This window comes from Thamnophis elegans, chromosome 1 (assembly GCF_009769535.1).
Source record: "Thamnophis elegans isolate rThaEle1 chromosome 1, rThaEle1.pri, whole genome shotgun sequence".
In the NCBI taxonomy this organism is placed as follows: domain Eukaryota; kingdom Metazoa; phylum Chordata; class Lepidosauria; order Squamata; family Colubridae; genus Thamnophis; species Thamnophis elegans.
The window spans coordinates 44,790,371-44,808,487 of NC_045541.1; the positions used below are offsets into that span (position 1 = coordinate 44,790,371).

The window sequence follows — 18,117 nt, forward strand, 5'->3', positions numbered from 1 at the left end:
TCACTGTTAACATCAGGCAGATATAAAAGGCTGGATGGTTTGATGCAAGTGTCTTAACATGATAGGTAATATGGATAATTTCCAATTAAGCACAGGCTTGAATTCTTCCAATCTTTCAATTCTAAAACAGGACTCAAAAATATACCTTCATTGGGACATATCAAAATCCAGCATAAACTAGACTACAAGAGTATGATAAACGCAAACCACAACAAACACTGATAAAAATAATGTGCATCCATTTCAGAGATAGTCCATTTGCTGCAAGCAAAACAGCAAGAAAATCAATGCAACAGTACAATGCGCTGAAACTAATTAGAGTCCATAGGAAGGATTCCGATCAATCCAGTCAATAAAAATTAAATTTGGGCTACACATCAATTGGTTTAAGAAATCTTTTATAGCTTTAAAACAAAGCATGCCTCAATGGTTATCCCAATACCTTTTATTAGGAAGTTGACAAAAATATCAACTTCTTGAACTTGAAGGAATCCCTTTATAATAGAGCCATTAGTGCCTTGCCAAGTACTCTCAAATAGCCATTACTCATCACATTGCCATACTTAAATCAAGGAATTACAAAACAAAAGCAGCCACACATACCTTAGCTATGCCTCATCTTAATAATTCTCTTTCTAGGATATCCAGAGCTATCTTCAACCTGCAATTGGCTACCAGAAACAAGTATATCTTTTAAAAAATATTTGGCATCTCCAGTTTTTGAGATGAACAACTGTGATGAGCTGGCCAGATACAATGTTAATGACTTCTATATCAGTCTTTCTCTCTAAATTCTCCCACAACTTTCCTTTTTTTTCTTCATTTCATCAGCTTGCATTTCAAAAAACCACCGGGCACTATATGTCAGCGTGCAGTAAATGGACTGCCAAAATCTGGATGAGTTACTGAGGCTTCCTTCATTGAAAAACATCATCAACACAAGTAATTTAAATGGTAACTATCGCTTTTAGCAGAAATCCGAGTCCCATGTTTCAGAAAACAAATCTTACGAAACCCATACACCATAACACAACACATGCAGGCTGCTCTCTTTGGGGTCAGGGAAAGAGGTCTGATACTGAAGGCCTATGAAGAGGAACAGAACAGGCAAGCCAAACACAGCAGTTTGATATTTGAGCTGAAAATCTGGGAGTAAGGGTGGGCTTCCTCATCCTCACAAACTTTCCAGATTTCAGCCAGTAAGTAGAGAAAATACAGATTGTTCTTGCCAGCTCTTTTGGAAGAATGCAAACACTGAATGTGGTTCCTTGAGAAAATAAAGATGGATTAGCAAATCCATAGAAAACAACATTAATTTTACTTTACTGAGTATTTTGCTGTAGCCAACAAGTAAAACAATATTATTAGTTCAATTCATACGATTGGCTATTAAGGTCATCTATGGCAACATCTTGTAAATTTTGATACAATGTCTTAAACAAGTACTTCGTTCTTATCACACAGTGCTTGATATTTTTGGTACAAAGTGTGCTATTAAGATTTTTAAAATGTTTAACGAAAATGTTTAAGATGTTCTTCTTGACTGCTGTATCAAGTACTACCAGAAGAAGCTGAAATGGACAATCACTCTATTAAATATTCAAGTCACTTTTATATTATAGCTGCAACATTCAAAATGCAAAGTTGCTTATATGAATATGTTGTTTACTGTGCAGCAAAATCTTATTTTATCACTGTGGGACATTACATTCTTTTAATTTCACTGGTAAGAACACCTACCTGTACATGATCTTAATTTAGATAAACAGAAACTTCCTAGAAATATTACAAACTATAACACATCTCTGGATAGAACAGTGCTGTACCACTTTGGTTCACTGAGTAATGTTCAGGCCCATTGAAACCACAAAAATGGTCCTTTTAACTGCGCTTCAAGGATGCATGTTCAAATTCTGCACTGACCTTTTCTGTGAAAGAAAGAGTTGAGCCAGAATGGAGATTTGTTTCAAGTTTTAGCATTGGTTTGGAAGCACTCTTTTTTTTTGCTCCCAACTGTTCTTTACATATATTCAAAATAATAATCTTTCAGAACAAATGTGCCTTAGATCTTTGAATTAATGCTTTCCTGCTGAAAACAGGGAATATTTTTTGAAAAACTAAGGAAACCTTCATTAATTGAGCATGTCAGTCAAATGGGCTACCTAAAACCTTTTATGCAAAAGCACAAGAAATTCCCTTTACTTATGGTTCAAGGCAATTTCTCCCACACAACAGATATATCACATCACCATTATTAAGGTAAATCCATGATAATAAAACATTTCTAATGTGCATGTTTGCAGAGAAATCCCTCCAATTGTAAACAATGCTAACACACACACTGAAAGTGTTGGCATTAAAGCTAAATTCTGAATAATAGTAACAATAATTATAGTAACTATTTAAAAAAAACCTTTCTTTGTTACAAGCAGTTTACAAGGTTGTTTATAAGCTCCTTTTCACATTAGGCAGAATTTCAATACCATCCACAATGCTAGTACAATAATGAAGGCTAAAAAGAGCAAGTCAGTGCTTATAAATACTGACATTTCAGACTTCTATTCTTCCTGCTAGATGTGTGTGTGTGCAATTTTCACTAGTGAGAATAGGCTTGTGCATACACACACTAAGGGAACAGAGTTAAGCCTACCCAAAGTGTGGAAACAGAACGAACACTTGAAGATATTAAGTTAAAATCAGCATCTCTAAGTCATGCGCTCCTTGTTTGCAGTAACAAAACTAAATCCCATGTGGCTGTGGGCATCTTAATGTATTTCAAAAGTTAGGCCACAAGTACTGTACCATATTTATCAAAACCAAAATATATATGTACCACACAACATACAAAAGTTACACATTAAAAGTGCATACTGAGATTCCATTTTGGCCCATTTCTGAAATCGACATTTGGTCGCTCTTAAGCATCCTTAATCTCCCATGTATTCTATTTGAGAAATAACCATTTCTTCCACAGCACATATCCCTTATTTCCTCTCCGTACCAACTCTCACTCTGGTTCAGTACAAGGTAAAAGAACAATGGATCATAAAGCAACATGGGCCAAAAAAAAATTACTATTTTTTTCCACTGATGGGCACACTCACATAGTAAGCATTTATAAATACTAGTAAAATACATTTCTGAGCCAAGACATTGCATATTTCCCTCAGTCACCTGAACCAATGAAAAATAAATTATATTCAGAGTAGTATATTGCCACTGCATGCCTGACAGCACTCTCTGAAGATAGGCAGATACATCCTAAATACAATATTTTGGACTGGAGCGCTTGTTTGCCCCCAGTTCAAGTGCTTTTTTAACAGGGGGCTAGTTGAAATCCAGTTACCATAAGACCAACCGATAATTTTCATTTTGGGATTTAAAAAAAAGGAAAATAGAAGAAGATCCTTTTGAAAACGGTCTTCGTTGATCAGCATTACTGCCTTATGGAGCTAGTGCAATCCTACAAAGCCGAGTCAAAAACGACGAGGCATCATTTAAAAAACAAAAAAACAGGAAAATCACAAATGAACTAGAATAGTTGACGTTAAGGCCTTTCAGTGAACTGGAGAATTATCAGTCTGATTTAAAGCTGATTATTAAACCATATATTTTATCCGTTCTTTAAAAGCTTTCTGGTTCTGTTCTGCAGAGAAGGGTCACATTTGAGCAGTTGGTTTGCAAAACCCCTTCTGGATATGGACTAGGAGGCGTTAGTTCCCGAGAGTTCATGGAAGATTTCATGACTGTTTTAGCCGTTTGCGTGGAATGCCGAACTGCGGACACTGTGCAGAGGCCAGGGCCCGAAAGGCCTCAGCGACCAAGTGGGGATGAGAGTGGATCATCGATTTCCATCCTGCGGTTTCCGTTATGTCTGTGGCTTGACTGTAAAGAAAAAAGATGCACAAAAAGTGGGTTGAGAGGATTTGCAAAATACTATAGGCATGTCTACTCAAAGGTCAAGCTATATAAAGATGAACAAGACATATTTCCAAGTGGAGATATGGGGAAGATAAGGAACCAAAATGAAAACATTTTCTTTTTTAGTTTTAGTCAGTGATTACCAAAGCCAACTTGTGTGATCAAGGCTTGCAAAAAGTTACTTTTCAGTACCTGAAAGACTGGGAAACCTTGCTTGACATTTCAGCAAATCCCTCTCTTGTTGTGAGTAGGAATCACAAAGCCATTTGTTTTATTTATTTATTTAAAACATTTATACAGTTCCCCATCTTTCATACAATTCTGGGTGGCTGCCAATCAAAAGTTAATATAAAATATAATATAAAAAGCCATATTAAACTATAAAACTAAACACAAAAACATTAAAAGCAACAAAAACCTAGTGCTTATTAGAGCTAACGTGCCATCATCTAATCTCCCAACATTTAGGGGGAAAAGCCAAGTCTTCAAAGCCTTACTGAACGCTAAAAGAGTGGAACCAAACCTCCCATCAGATGGCAATATTTAGGGGAAGGGACTAAGAGAGTGCGCACTCCTGCACTTCATTCAATACTGCAATTTATATGTGAGCTGCAATGGATCTCCCATTAATTCCAAAGCCATATTATCAATTTATCTTTAATTGGCTTCCTGATCAAATTTACAAAATACACAAATATAAAACATGCATGTAACCCACCTGGGAAAAGACTAAAATACAATAAACATAAAATAGGGAGAAATTTATAATAGAAATATGGAGGGCACCCCACTTATTCTCACTCTTTATTCATTTCTTATCTCTCGCGATCAAGACAACACAGAGATTACAGAGAATGCGTAAGTGAGATCAAAGTACATACCTGTTGTTCCAGTTTTTCCCATCTTTACAGCCAAGCTGCCTTAGAACACTGCACCTGTACATGAGAAAATACTCAAATGTTATCTCTCTGAAGAGCTCCTTTCAAAGGAGAAAGATTTTTTAATGGAACAAATCACATACCTGTTAATGAAATCTATTGCTTGTGCTTTCAACTGTTCTGCACTGTGCAAATCTGCGAGAATCAGAATGTCTGCCACATTTTCTACTGAGAGGTTACTACACAGAGCTTCTTCACACATGATCTTCAGTCGTTCAAGTGCATACTGACCAAAGGGAAAAATTATTTGCAGATATTCAATGCTACTTAAGTCAGAAAAACAGACATCTCTAATATACAAATGCCTGGCAGAAATTATGAAATACTTGATCCCTTACAATGAACTACAGTATCTAAATGATAGAGCATGTACTGCTCTATCCTCAATGAATTCACATTAGGAACAATAATTCCAAGGGCTACATATCTGGCAAAAGAAATGCTAAGTCTGTAAATTTATTGATCCATTATTAGTAATTAAAGCATGTTAATCCTTCGAATTGAAACACCAATAAAAATATTAATCCCATCTATGCATTTCACTTCTCTAGTCTTTTACTGTAATATCCTAGAAAGAGGAAATTATGACAACAGGAGGTCTGAAAAGACCTTTCTTCTTTCTAAATAAATAATTACATGTATGGTTATTCTCCTCGGTTCTCCAGAACACTGCCCAAAATAATGGATAACAGCTTATCACTAATAATATAAAACATGTTTATATAATGTCTGATCTTTCTTTACTCATGTATGCATCCATACATGCTTTCTTTAGCATGTATTTACTCATGCTACCGTGTATTGGTAGCATTCCTGAATGTAGGAAAATGTCAAAATGAGTTCTTTCTACATTTTGTAAAATAAATAGCAAAGCACTTCTATAGTTTTTCTTTACTTACTTTATCTGCTGCTGCCAACAAGCTATCCGCCATTTTTTCAAGATTTGGAGCCTTGCCTGTATAAATGAATCTCATCATCTCTTTAAATACGTCAGGATCTACATCATTTATTTCGACACAATTCTGTCACACAAATCAGAAAAAAAATCTTGTTATGATTTTGAATTAAAGCATTATAAACCACTTAACCTAAAGCAATGCAGCTACAAAACGCATTAGGCCCCCATTATACCTGCTGATAACATTAACTAAACCTATTGTTGGGTTCCTTCAATCTTGGAAATAACATTTTCCCCATGAAATCCAATAGAAATTTAGAAGCTGTAATGGTGCTCCATTTGGATTCATATAAAAAAGTCAAAGTAGTAAAAAATAAATGAGTCAGAAGTTGAACTAGAGCTTCTCTGCAAATTCAGATACTGCTCTTCCTACATTACATGTAGGTCCAATATTGCATTTTCTACACTTACAAATCTGTTTTAGGCTTCGAGCAAACTACTAGCTTTAAATTTAAAGAATGTTATAAGACAATTGCCGCTGAAGGCTTGACAATGCCTGGCCAAAGGAATGAGTAAAAAAACAAAAAACCCGCAATAGTACCAGCTAAGGTCCTTTGGGAAAGCAGTTCAAAAGGAGGCAACAATACAAAGGACTATGAAACCAATTTTATTCTGATGGATCAATTATTTCTTCCTAACTAAGTACAGGAGTCAGGGTATCCCAAATATGATTTTCCAACAGCAACTGGAATGTCTTGTTTTTTTCCTTGAAAATGTTTCGCTTCTCATCCAAGACATTTTTAACAAACAAACAAAAAAAAAAAAGCAAGAAATCCAATTGCCTTTTGAAAAGCACCTTTGGGACAACCATGACCCGGATAATTGAGACTCTCCATAGACAGGATAGTTTTGACAGACAACCCATGCTTTCTATATCCTTAGATTAACATATTCAATCCAGAAAGGCCAATTCTATAACTGTTGCTCCAAGGTTCTGCATGTGATCTACTGCAAATGAATATCCACAAAGCACTTTTATTTTATGGGTCACACATTTGCAACACTTCATATAGTATTATATTTTAAATGCATTGTTCAAATAAACTGAGATACTATTTGGCCCTTGAGTTTTTTTCATTTAACCCAGGGGTCCCAACCCCTGGGCCACGGATTGGTACAAGTCCGTGGCCTGTTAGGAACTGGGCCATGCAAGCGATGGGCAAGTGAGCAAAGCTTCATCTGTGCATGTGCAAGATCTAGGTTGCGCCCGAAACCATTCCCCTTCCCCCTGGTCTGTGGAAGACTATTTTTCTTCCAAAACTGGCCTCTGGTGCCAGACAGGTTGGGGGCCGCTGATTTGACTGACTGATTGGTTTCTGTCACCCTATGCTGATTCAAAGGTTAGGTCCTTTGGGACATCATTCCACAGAAATGAAAGCAGCACTCCACTCACCTTTTTGCTTTCTTCCATTTCATGTTCAAACATGGCATTAAAAACAGGTGAACGAGCTGTGGGAAGAGACTTAAGCGTTAATAGTAGGTCAAGATTGTAACAAAAGCTATGAAACAAGACAGAAGTATACGATACCTGCAAGGATAGATTTATGAGCTTTGAACTCTTGTCCTCCCACATAAAAGCTGCAGTCTGTGAATCTTGTGGTTTCCCAGAGGTTGCCTAAATCTTCAGCTAGTCGACATTCAGGTACTTTTAAGGTGTTTGTACTGGACAGTCCTGATATATTCACGGAGTCTTGGACCACACTTACCTAATCAAAACAGTAAATAATATATCAATAACTGTAATGTTAAGGCCCTCATAGGGCAATAATGCATACATTAGGCAATTGGTTTCATTTCTGATACCCCAAAATCATGATATTTAGCTTGGAAAATAAAATAGACCAACATACCAATATGACCAATACAATTCAACATGTATTGTACTATTAGAATATTAAGAAAAAGCAAGAGATGAATATTTCTTATAGGTGGTTGTTTGAAATCTGCTCCTAGTGAAACCTAACAACAATATATACAATATAATTGTTTTATCTTGTATCATAGAGTTCTCCAAACTTTCTAGCTTTGCAGACTGGTGTGGGAGCAGAGAAGGGACAGTTTTGCATGACTGGTGGGCAAACATGCACATGGGCGCAGATCCACTTACATGAGCAGTGTGCACTTGTGCCCACCGCTAAGACACACCAGAAAGGGTTCTGCAACTGGAGAATAGGAAGCCTATAGTTGCTGAATTACATCATCTAGCAGCTCTGATCAGCATAGGATGCTGGGCTAGCATTCCTATCCCAGATAATGTCTTATTATACTTATGCATATGAAGCAAGGTATTTTAAGTTAATACAAGACAAAACAGAATAATATATCTGGCTTAATCAAGCCCAAAATAGTAAGTTTTGATAAAAATGGAACATAAGAAGAACGGCAATTTAAAAGTTACTCCATGGTGGCAATACCCATCAGTAGGCTATATTTTATATACAGAAGACCTCTCTAGTAGCTAAAATCTTTAAAAATTGGACAAATAATCTAACCTAATATAGGTGGCTACCAAATGGTAGTGAAATTATTGTGATCTTGGAAAGAGGTATGGGGCAACAGCCATAAATTCAAAGACAGGTGTAAGTAGATTTTTAAAAGTCTGTTGTAAGTTTGGTCATTAAATTGTAATAAGCCCGTGGCTATCTGAATGCATGTGCATTCAGATTTCCATCAAATGCACACATCTACATGTATCTGTGCATACACAAAGCCTTCAATAATCTGCATTCATCTGAGATTATTGGAAATGAAGATTAGTGCTCTTCTTCTGGGGTGCCTGCCATATACTTCCCCACAATTTACCTATATCACACTAGATACCAGATTTTCAAGAAGACCCAGCAACATAGAATCATTTCAATAGTGAGAATGAGGAGCTATAGACCTCCCTATAGATAATCCTCACTTAGCAGTGATAATGGAGACCAGCAACTCCATTGCTAAGTGACATGACTGTAAACGGTGAGTCATGTGACTGAACCAACCTATGGCAGTTGCAGCAGTTCTGGCTGCTGTCATTAAGCGACTCCTGTGTGATTGTTAAGTGCAATGTCACGATCACCAGTTGCAACCTTTGGTTTTCCCATTGACTTTGCTTATCAGAAGCTCGTAATGAAAGTTGCAAAGATTGATTACATAACCCCAGGATGCTGAAATCACTATAATTGTAAATTGGTTGCCAAGTGCCCAAATTACAATCAGCTGACCATGGGGATGCTGCAACATACACAAGTATGAGGACTGGTCATAAGTCTCCATATTCAGTGCTGAAATAATTTTGAACTGTTGCTGAACCAGTCATCATCATGTAAGGACTATTTGTATTGTAAAGCTAATTATGTTCAGTTTCCAAACAATGACTGAAGCTCCAAAAGGAGTTAGCAATAGCAATAGCACTTAGACTTATATACAACTTTACAGTGCTTCACAGACCTCTCTAAGCAGTTTACACAATCAGCATATTGCACCCAGCAATTTGGGTCCTCATTTTACTCTCCTTGGAAGGATGGAAGGTTGTCAACCTTGAGCCTGGTAAGATTTGAACTGCCAAATTGCAGGCAGGCAGCAGCCAGCAGAAGTAGCCTTCAGTACTGCACTCTAACCACTGCACCACCGTGGCTCAGTTTTTTAAGAAAAAGAAGTGCAAGACTGGATGCTCCTGAATCAATGCAGCAAAAACACTGCAATACAACAGACTTCATCTGTTGCAAGCACTCCTTGCCTTCGTCCATATTAAACATTTAATTCTAACAAGTTTGGTTTGCAGTCGAACTGTTTGATTCAGGAATATTGTATAACATGAGAATCCTTTCAGATTTAGGCTTGTTACATCCACTTATCAATGCAATAATTGTATTCATAACAAATTCATCACACAGCTAATTTAGCCTGTCTGTCTAACTAAAATAAGATGCAGTACATTTGTACCATTTAGTCTCAAGGGCCACATTTCAATTATTCTTCATGCACAATATAATGGCACATAATTAAGTTGTAAGCTTGCCAAGAAATTTTTGCACATATTTCTTGTAAATACAAAGATCAAAGCAAACTTATTAGCAGTTACAGCATCTATCATCTTCCTAAGCCACTAATCAGTCCCTGGCAGACCAGCCAAAGTATATTTAACACTCAGTGTACTGGGATCGTAACCTTCTTCACTAGTTTTCATTTGGAAAAACCATAAGCAGTCTTTCTGGATTTTACTAAGACTGTTTGGGTACTGACATAATTAACAGTGATTTATTGATTTAAGCCAAGCATCTTTTTCATCAGAGCATTTATACTGATTGGATTTTTAAATTAATCTAAACAACTTTCACTCTTTCAAGCATTCATGAACATTTGGATTGTTGAGAAAAGTTATCTTAATTTTGTAATATTGTTAACAGATTTAAATCTGAAGAATGTCAGAATAATTTTTAAACATCTAATGTCATGCAGGGAATTATCAATGTAATGAAAAACCACAACTGTTCTGAAAAAAGCAATTGTGTCAGTTTCACTACACAATTACTAATTCTAGCATATCAACCTTGTAAGTGAGAAACTCCATCTTCTTAAAACATGCCCCATAACTGTTCCCCTCTGTTTTCTTGGTTGGTAAGCTAATCAGGAAAGGTCTGGGATCACCATGATCATTACACATTCATTGTGGAAATAAACTATTTTGTCTTTTAAGACTTTGCATTCAAAGTTCTGGTCAATTTGAGCCAGGGGTGTCAAATTGGCGGCCCCGTGGGCTGGATGCATCATGTGCAGGCCATGCTCACCCCAATTCTGTGAATGGGAAATACATCACAAAATGTCACATGATGGCAACATGACCCTTTGATCCTATGATGGATCCCTATGCAATGTAGAATAAAGTGAAGCATTAGGAACATGCAAACAGTTTTATGAGGATGGAGTGGAAGTTGGAGTATTCCTGTGATTGATTGATTGATTTTGACCGACAGACAGACAGACAGACAGACATCAATCACAGGAGTATTCCTCAGGTTTTTTTTCATTTTGTGCTAAATAGCAATGTGTCTAATGGGCAACTTATTTATAGAAAATGGATCTTGCATCAAATACGTAAGAAAACCATTAAGCTTAAACCTTTGATCAGGGTGTTTCTTTAATACAGAAGGGATAAACTTAACATTTAAAGCTTTCCTCATTTCTCATTCATAGCCATGGAAACCAATATTCTATTTTAAAAAGCACAGATTGATTACCCACCTCACAAAATAGCGTAAGCTTGTCATCTGGTAAAAGACCATTAGTTTCCTCAAGTAAAAAGTCTCTTCGAATGAATTTTTTAAAACCCCAGTCCTTGCCTTGAACAAATCGATATGCTCTTTGGCTTTCTAGTAGTAAATAAATAAAACAGGAGTATATTCAATTAAAAGACATTTTAAAATAATTACAGATGAGAAATGAAATCCAAGGTTCCTACTGAGCTGAAGTCATCATATTATTAATAGCAATCTATGTATCTATGAATACATTTTTGGCTGAGAAACTGCCCTACTTGCTGTGCATTGAACATAGTTTAATATAAATTACCAGTGTTTGATTCAATTACCAACAACACAGAAATAAAATATAGAGGTAAATATTTGTTGTTATAAAGACCCAGTTGTTAAGTTAGTAACATAATTGTTTACTGAATCTGGCTTCCCCACTGACTTTGCTTGTCAGAAGGTCACAAAAAGTGGTAAAATAACCCCAAGAAATTGCTACCGTCATAAATATGAGTCAGCTGCCAAGCATCAGAATTTTGATCATGTGACCATGGGGATGCTGCAATTGTCACAAGTATTAAACATAGTCATAAGTCACTTTTTCAGTGTTGTTGTAACTTTGTCACCAAATGAAGTGTTATAAGTCAAGGACTACCTGTAATCTTAAAGTATTCGGTAATATTTGGATGCCGATTAGTCAGGTAACAAACATGTTACCTAGAAAAAGTATTGTACACAGTCATTTTACAAAGGTTGTGCAGGCTTTTCTACCCTTCCGTTCTCCAATCAAGCTGGAGAGAAATTCTCCCAATCCTGGCCTGGGTACCAAAACCCTGGAAGGTGTCAAGTGGGGGAACACTATATTAGAAAAAACAATACTGCTGTTATGAAAGCTACAATGGCAGTAAAGTTATTTTCATCCACTAGTAACCTATGGCATTCTGGTGGGAGTCAGTTATAGAGAAGCTAAGCCTAGTGAGAAAAGGCTCTTGACTGTGAAACAATTATTTTAATACATGGGAGAATGAAGTGAACCTAGCCCAGTAACAGTATCCACTGTGCAGATTCATGAGCCACCAATAGGTCTTCCAAATAGCCCAGTATCTCCATCACAGGACACAATGCATCAACGCCACGGATTTATACTGGTATATTTTAAGAAACAGGAGAGAAAAATAAGAAAGCTCCATAATAGGATAATCAACAGCATTTCGCACACAAATCAAAGGACAGAATGAGGCCTCATTTAACCCAGACAGCAGGCTGTCTGGCTTACCTGAGACCTCATTCTATCCTTTGATTTGAATGCAGAAGCAGGTTGCTAAAACTCCCCAAGTAAGACACATCAAGGAGTTAACTGTTTAGCCATCTCAGCAGTCACAAACTGACAGATCCTACAAATATTCATTAAATGGAAATTACAGAATCTTAGTAGCTTTTTCTGTGAAAGGCTTTACAGACAGCATGCTTTCCCAATCATATCTACAAAGTGATTTTTAAAAAATGGAACACAGAATTTAAATAAACAAATTTCCTGTACTGTCAACTAGACAAACATCAGCTTAAAAACCCAAGGCAGCTATTGCAAAGTAGAGGTTAAGAAGGGGGGGAGGGAGGGGGAAAGGAAAGGAAGGAAGGAAGGAAGAATATAAAAAAAATCTATGGAAAGCTAGAATGTACAATCTTTTCTGAAAAGTTTGATTTGCCATAAACATTAAGTATTTTTAAGGGAATAAAAAGGCGATGAAGCTTAGTGAAGATTCTAATTCACCCTTTTGACAGTCTTTGGAAAGGCCCAAGTATTTCTTTCTCACACTGAAAGTCAACATGAGAGTAATTTTAAAAATACACTTACCCATTGCCTTTGTTTCTTCTCTTTTTGCATTTAACAGAGAAAACTTAAATTTTGCTCTCACTTCACTTTTTGGACAACTAACTAGAAGTAAATACAATGAAAGATAATCTTTGCTTTCATCATCTAAACCTTTTGGGTTTACCCTCAGGCACCTGGAATGTAAGAAGTCTGGGTTATACATCAATGCTCAATAAAAATTGTCCTCGGCTAGACAAATTTATGTCAGGCCTTATAGGGCAATGTGTTTCAAATGTGCTAGAATAAGGTCTCTTACAAGGAATCATAAAATAACTCTCTTTTAGATTGATATTTTGCAAAATTGTTTTTGAATAACATGGCCTTAACCAAAGTTACAAACTTCAAATATTCCACTATTGTGGATTAGTGTCACATCTGCTATTCATTTATCTTCAAGTCTAGTCTTGCTCTCCTACCTCAATGGCAAGATTTTACTATTTTATACAGTAGAATAGCTCCTCTAGAAAAAATACATCTGACAAACATCTTAACACAAGGAAAAATCTGGTATTTGTCCTGTCAACACCTGCATTCACCATAAAAGTTTACAGGGCTCTTTAAAACAATATAGGATAAAGTGCAGAAAAAAGTGACAAAATCCATCCCCATCTTTTTTCACTTTCTTTTTTAAAAAGCTTCATTACAATCTATGGTGATTTCTAAAAGCTACTCAATGGAGCCTGTAAATACAGGTAGTCCTCGACTTATGTCCACAATTGAACCCAACATTTTTGTTGCTAAGCAAGTCAGTTGTTAAATGAATTTTTCCCCATTTTACAACCTTTTGTTAAGTGAATCACTGCAGTTAACTTAGTAGCATGGTCGTTAAGTGAATCTGACTTCCCCATTGACTTTACTTGTTAGAAGGTTGCAAAAGGAGATCACATGACCCTGGAATACTGCAACCATTATAAACACATACCAGGTGCCAAATGATCACATGACCATGGGGATGCTGCAACAGTCATAAGTGTGAAAAATAGTTCTTTTTTCAGTGCCATTGTAACTTTGAATGGTCACTAAATGAACTCTTGTTAAGTCGAGAGCTACCTCTATGTTCAAAACACATGGATTAAAAAAAAACAGGCTTTGTAAGGAAAACCAAATATAAGCACATTTTTCTCTTTAAATAATAACTTCTGATCTACTCAATTTGCATCTCACCTCAAGATGCTCAGGATAATAATAATCCCAAGCTTTCAGAAAGCATGCTTCCATCACACATTCAGGGACAAAAGGAATGGATTATAATCAAAATTTTAACGTTACATAAACAAGGGAATTACATGAAAACATTCTTACACCACACTAATTCAAGCACTTAAAATAGAATGTACACGAATTCCTGATTTATACATAAAGTTAAATAAGCCACAGAGAGCTACACTAAATTAACTTGGCTTCCCGGTTCAAACTTGCTTAAGTAACCATCTATTTTTGTTTATTTAGCAATTTGTGTTTAAACCAAATGTGGTTTAGCATGATATATGAACCCTATCAGAGTTTCAGTAGTCTTAAAATGAGAAGCTAGTTTGATATAAATGCAAAACATTGGTGGTTCCTAACACAATAAATGTATTTTATATACAAACACAAAAAAATGAATATTTATTAGCCAAACCTGCACCATTAAAGACCACATTTTGTAGGATTTTAGGAAGAAATGTCAAAACATTGACAATCTGGTGATCTCAAAATATTTTTTTGCCATCATGTACATAATTTTTCATATTAACTACTTAATGCTGAGCTGGGGCAAAGTATCAGATATGGTATGATAGGGAAAGGTGTACATTTTCAACCGATAAATTAGTGATCTCATGTTTCCAGTGATGACACAGTGTTTTTGTTACAATATTTAAATTTAGTAGTTGGAATATTGGGGTTGAGGCAGAACACACAGTTATAGCTGATTAGTTTGAGTGCTGGCTCCTGCATGAGGCAATCTGTCCTGTGATTGGTTACTGTGGGTATGGAGGGGACCTTTTTCTTCTGTGTACCCTATGTGCTCAATTCCCTGATAATTTCATATCAGAGAAAAGTAGTGGAAATCACTACAGTATATTTCAATATGTTACAGTATGTATGACAAATTATATTTCAGTCTTTAGCTGTGCTGACTTGTCATTATGATTGGTAGTAGTTAACAGTTTTTCTGTTAACTATTCTAATAAAATATTGTATCCTAACAGGAGACATTATATTTTCATGGAATCTCTTATATTTAAGGCAAAAAGAAATTAATGCATATATCTTACCATTTCATTTTATCATTTGGCCCTGAAGAAAAAGTCGAACTTTTTAAAACTTCACCCATTTCTTCTCGGCAGAAACTGAAGTTATTAATGGTCCACATATAAGAAAACTTCACAACTTTAACCTACATAAGAAATGCAGACAGTTATGTAAATTTACAAAGTTCATCTTTTTCAAAACTAATTTTAAAAAATTACCAAAGAAGTCAACTGCTCACCCACTTAAAGATAACAAAACAATATCTTATTGAATTAAGGAATCACTCAACTTTATATTTTAAAAATTATGTCAACACATTGCATAATTATTTTCCATTAATTCAAAATTGCCACTACTAACTCTTGGTCCTGGAGAGCAATAAATCTGTAGGCTCCCAGACTTGAGAAAGCTGTATTTATGATTAATTTGCTTTCTAATATTTGACTAATTCAATTGCTAATAATGCTAATACTTTGTATTATGGATTGCCAGGAAATAAGTGTTTCATTGATGATCATGTCAGGCAGTAGAGCTATTAATGCATAAAACTTAAGCTTCTCATTTTGAGATAATTCATCTCATTCTTTCTAGTTTTATAGAACAAGATTACAGCATTTTATCCCCACTTTCTCTTAATTGGAAACAGTAGTAAATTAATAATAGGAAACTTAATAGCTCCTCAGAGTTCAAAAAGCTAACACATGTAATAATGTTTTAACTTTTTAAATTTTAGATATTAGACCTTGGGATATTTCAGAACATCCCTTTTGCATTCGTATGTTGCATACTATAATTGTATTATTTATTTATTAATAAATCAATCACATTGGAAAGCTGCCCATCTCATAAAAAGTAACTGTACTTTGAAAATGATTTAAAAGACTATTCAAAATGCCTTTGGATCAGCATTGTTTTAAAACAGCTACAATATTTTTGAGATTTATATGAAAAACTGAAACAAAATGTGGTTGGTTTAAAAAACTGAAACAAAATGTGGCTGCTGTGCCCCTCTTCATTCTGTAGTACTACCCAATCATTTTGGAAGCATGAACAGCCTTACTATTCACTTCTACTAGAATTTTCTGGTCTTCAGAATTAAGCAGAATTACGCCTGGTTAATCTTTGATATGATACTGCCAGAGGAAATCAGAGTCGTAGATAAATAAACATCCAGACAGGCAACTGCATACACTTTCCATATCACTGCTAAGAAACTCACATGGACATGTCATTAAGAGGAGCTGAAACTGACTCAAAGGGATGGGGGGAAAAGACCGTCATTGCATTTCACCAAACAGAGAGATACAAACTGAACTGTGTAATACTAACGGTTGAGATCTGGTTCATTATTGAAAGGCTAAGTGACCAATTACCACTGGCCACTCTTTGTCATTGTCAGGTACAGGTTGAACACTTCAAAGACTTTAGGCTGTTCATCTATATTTTTTTTTGACAACTCACCAAACTCTGGTATTTAATCTTCTGCCTGTAAAACTGTCACTGCTTTTTTCACTTTGTGTTTCTATATTGGGTTTTTTGCTAAAATGTCATTATCCAACTTTTTGTCTCCCTGTTCTTTCTTCTTTCAAAATCATAAATATTTATTTGGATATTTTCAGGCATGGTTCTTATCATTACTTTTGGGCAATGCCTCTTTCTCAAGGTTGATTTATTTTTACTTAGTTAGATTTTCTTCGAGATTTCAAGGCAGTTTATTTGGGGTCTCCATTTCATCCCTACCATGACAACACCATGCTATAGGGCTGGACTGAGAGAGAATAAGTAGCCAAAAGGGCAACCTTCAACTATGAGAATTATGCTAATAACACATTCTAAACTCAGACACTACATTACCTGTGTGTAACACCAGCTTTCAGCCACAGGTCCACTGGACATCTCTCCAGATGGTGAAGGAGTAGGGACTCTTGACATCCCCACTTTATGGCACTCTTTTTCAGTATAAAGGCAGCAGTTTAGCTGTCAGTATCCTTCCTTTCAACACCAAGATGGAAGCAAAGAATTAGCATTGTTTCACAATTATTAATCCACAGTTTCTATATAAAGATATGAAATGCCAAAGAACAAGAGAAAGAAGTGAACAAAACACTGAGATAAAGAACTGTATTTTTCTTCTTTCCCCAAGGCTTATTATTTTTATTTGATAAAAACCTGAAAATGGGGAAAGGGGGAAGTATGAATTTTATCCAAAAATTCTTTTAATACCTAGAAGTATTAAAAGGTGAAAGAAACTGATCTATGTTTATAAACATATTACATATAAAATAAACTGACTATCAAAGGGCAGAATAGCTTGCCTCAATATAGGGAAAACAGCAGTTTTGTAAGGCCACAAACTTGGTAAAAGGTTAAAAAATAATGAGAAGGAATAAAACCTACTGACAATAACAATGATTCACTTTAAGGAAATAACAACACATAGACAATGGTTCACATGATAAAATGTATTGAGCCTCATTATTTCAACCAAAGATTAATGGATAGCTTTTGATAGATTTCATATAGAGATCAAATTCCTTATTTTACTATAGTGATGATGTTTCTAATTTTTTTCATCAATAGACTGTATTTTTAAGAGTTTTATTAATTTGATAAATAGCTTGAGATGGCAAACATAATAAATACTCCTTTCTCCTCCTATTTTCCCCTCAACAGCAACCTTTTGAGGTGGATTGTATGGAGAAAGAATGATTGGCCAAAGTCACCCAGCCAGCTTTCATGCCAAGACAGGACTAGAACTCACCATCTCCTGGTTTCTAGCCTTGTGCCTTAACCACTAGACCAAACTGTCCTAAAAATACATTTTAAATCCTGACAATTTAATTTAATGTCACCTTTGTCTAGTTAAAAATACCTATAGCGATTGTTGGAAAATTTTCTTGACCATTTTACTTCCCCGCTCTCAAGTCCGATATCCAACCGCGGTTGCTATGGCTTACCTAA

General features: G+C 35.6%; 1 protein-coding gene across 1 annotated transcript in view; it reads right to left on the minus strand.

Annotated features, from left to right (window-relative positions):
• Window positions 1–714: 714 nt before the first annotated feature.
• SPOPL (speckle type BTB/POZ protein like) overlaps window positions 715–18,117 on the minus strand; it is a 40,110-nt gene continuing 22,707 nt past the window's right edge. Inside the window, exons 2-11 of the mRNA XM_032215285.1 lie at window positions 17,011–17,148; window positions 15,180–15,301; window positions 12,904–13,055; window positions 11,044–11,171; window positions 7,346–7,523; window positions 7,211–7,266; window positions 5,759–5,881; window positions 4,943–5,085; window positions 4,803–4,856; window positions 715–3,885 (exon numbers count right to left, since the gene is read on the minus strand). Coding sequence (XP_032071176.1) covers window positions 3,741–3,885; window positions 4,803–4,856; window positions 4,943–5,085; window positions 5,759–5,881; window positions 7,211–7,266; window positions 7,346–7,523; window positions 11,044–11,171; window positions 12,904–13,055; window positions 15,180–15,301; window positions 17,011–17,088 — 1,179 coding nt within the window. The 5' untranslated portion in view covers window positions 17,089–17,148 and the 3' untranslated portion in view covers window positions 715–3,740. The remainder of the gene's footprint in view (window positions 3,886–4,802; window positions 4,857–4,942; window positions 5,086–5,758; window positions 5,882–7,210; window positions 7,267–7,345; window positions 7,524–11,043; window positions 11,172–12,903; window positions 13,056–15,179; window positions 15,302–17,010; window positions 17,149–18,117) is intronic.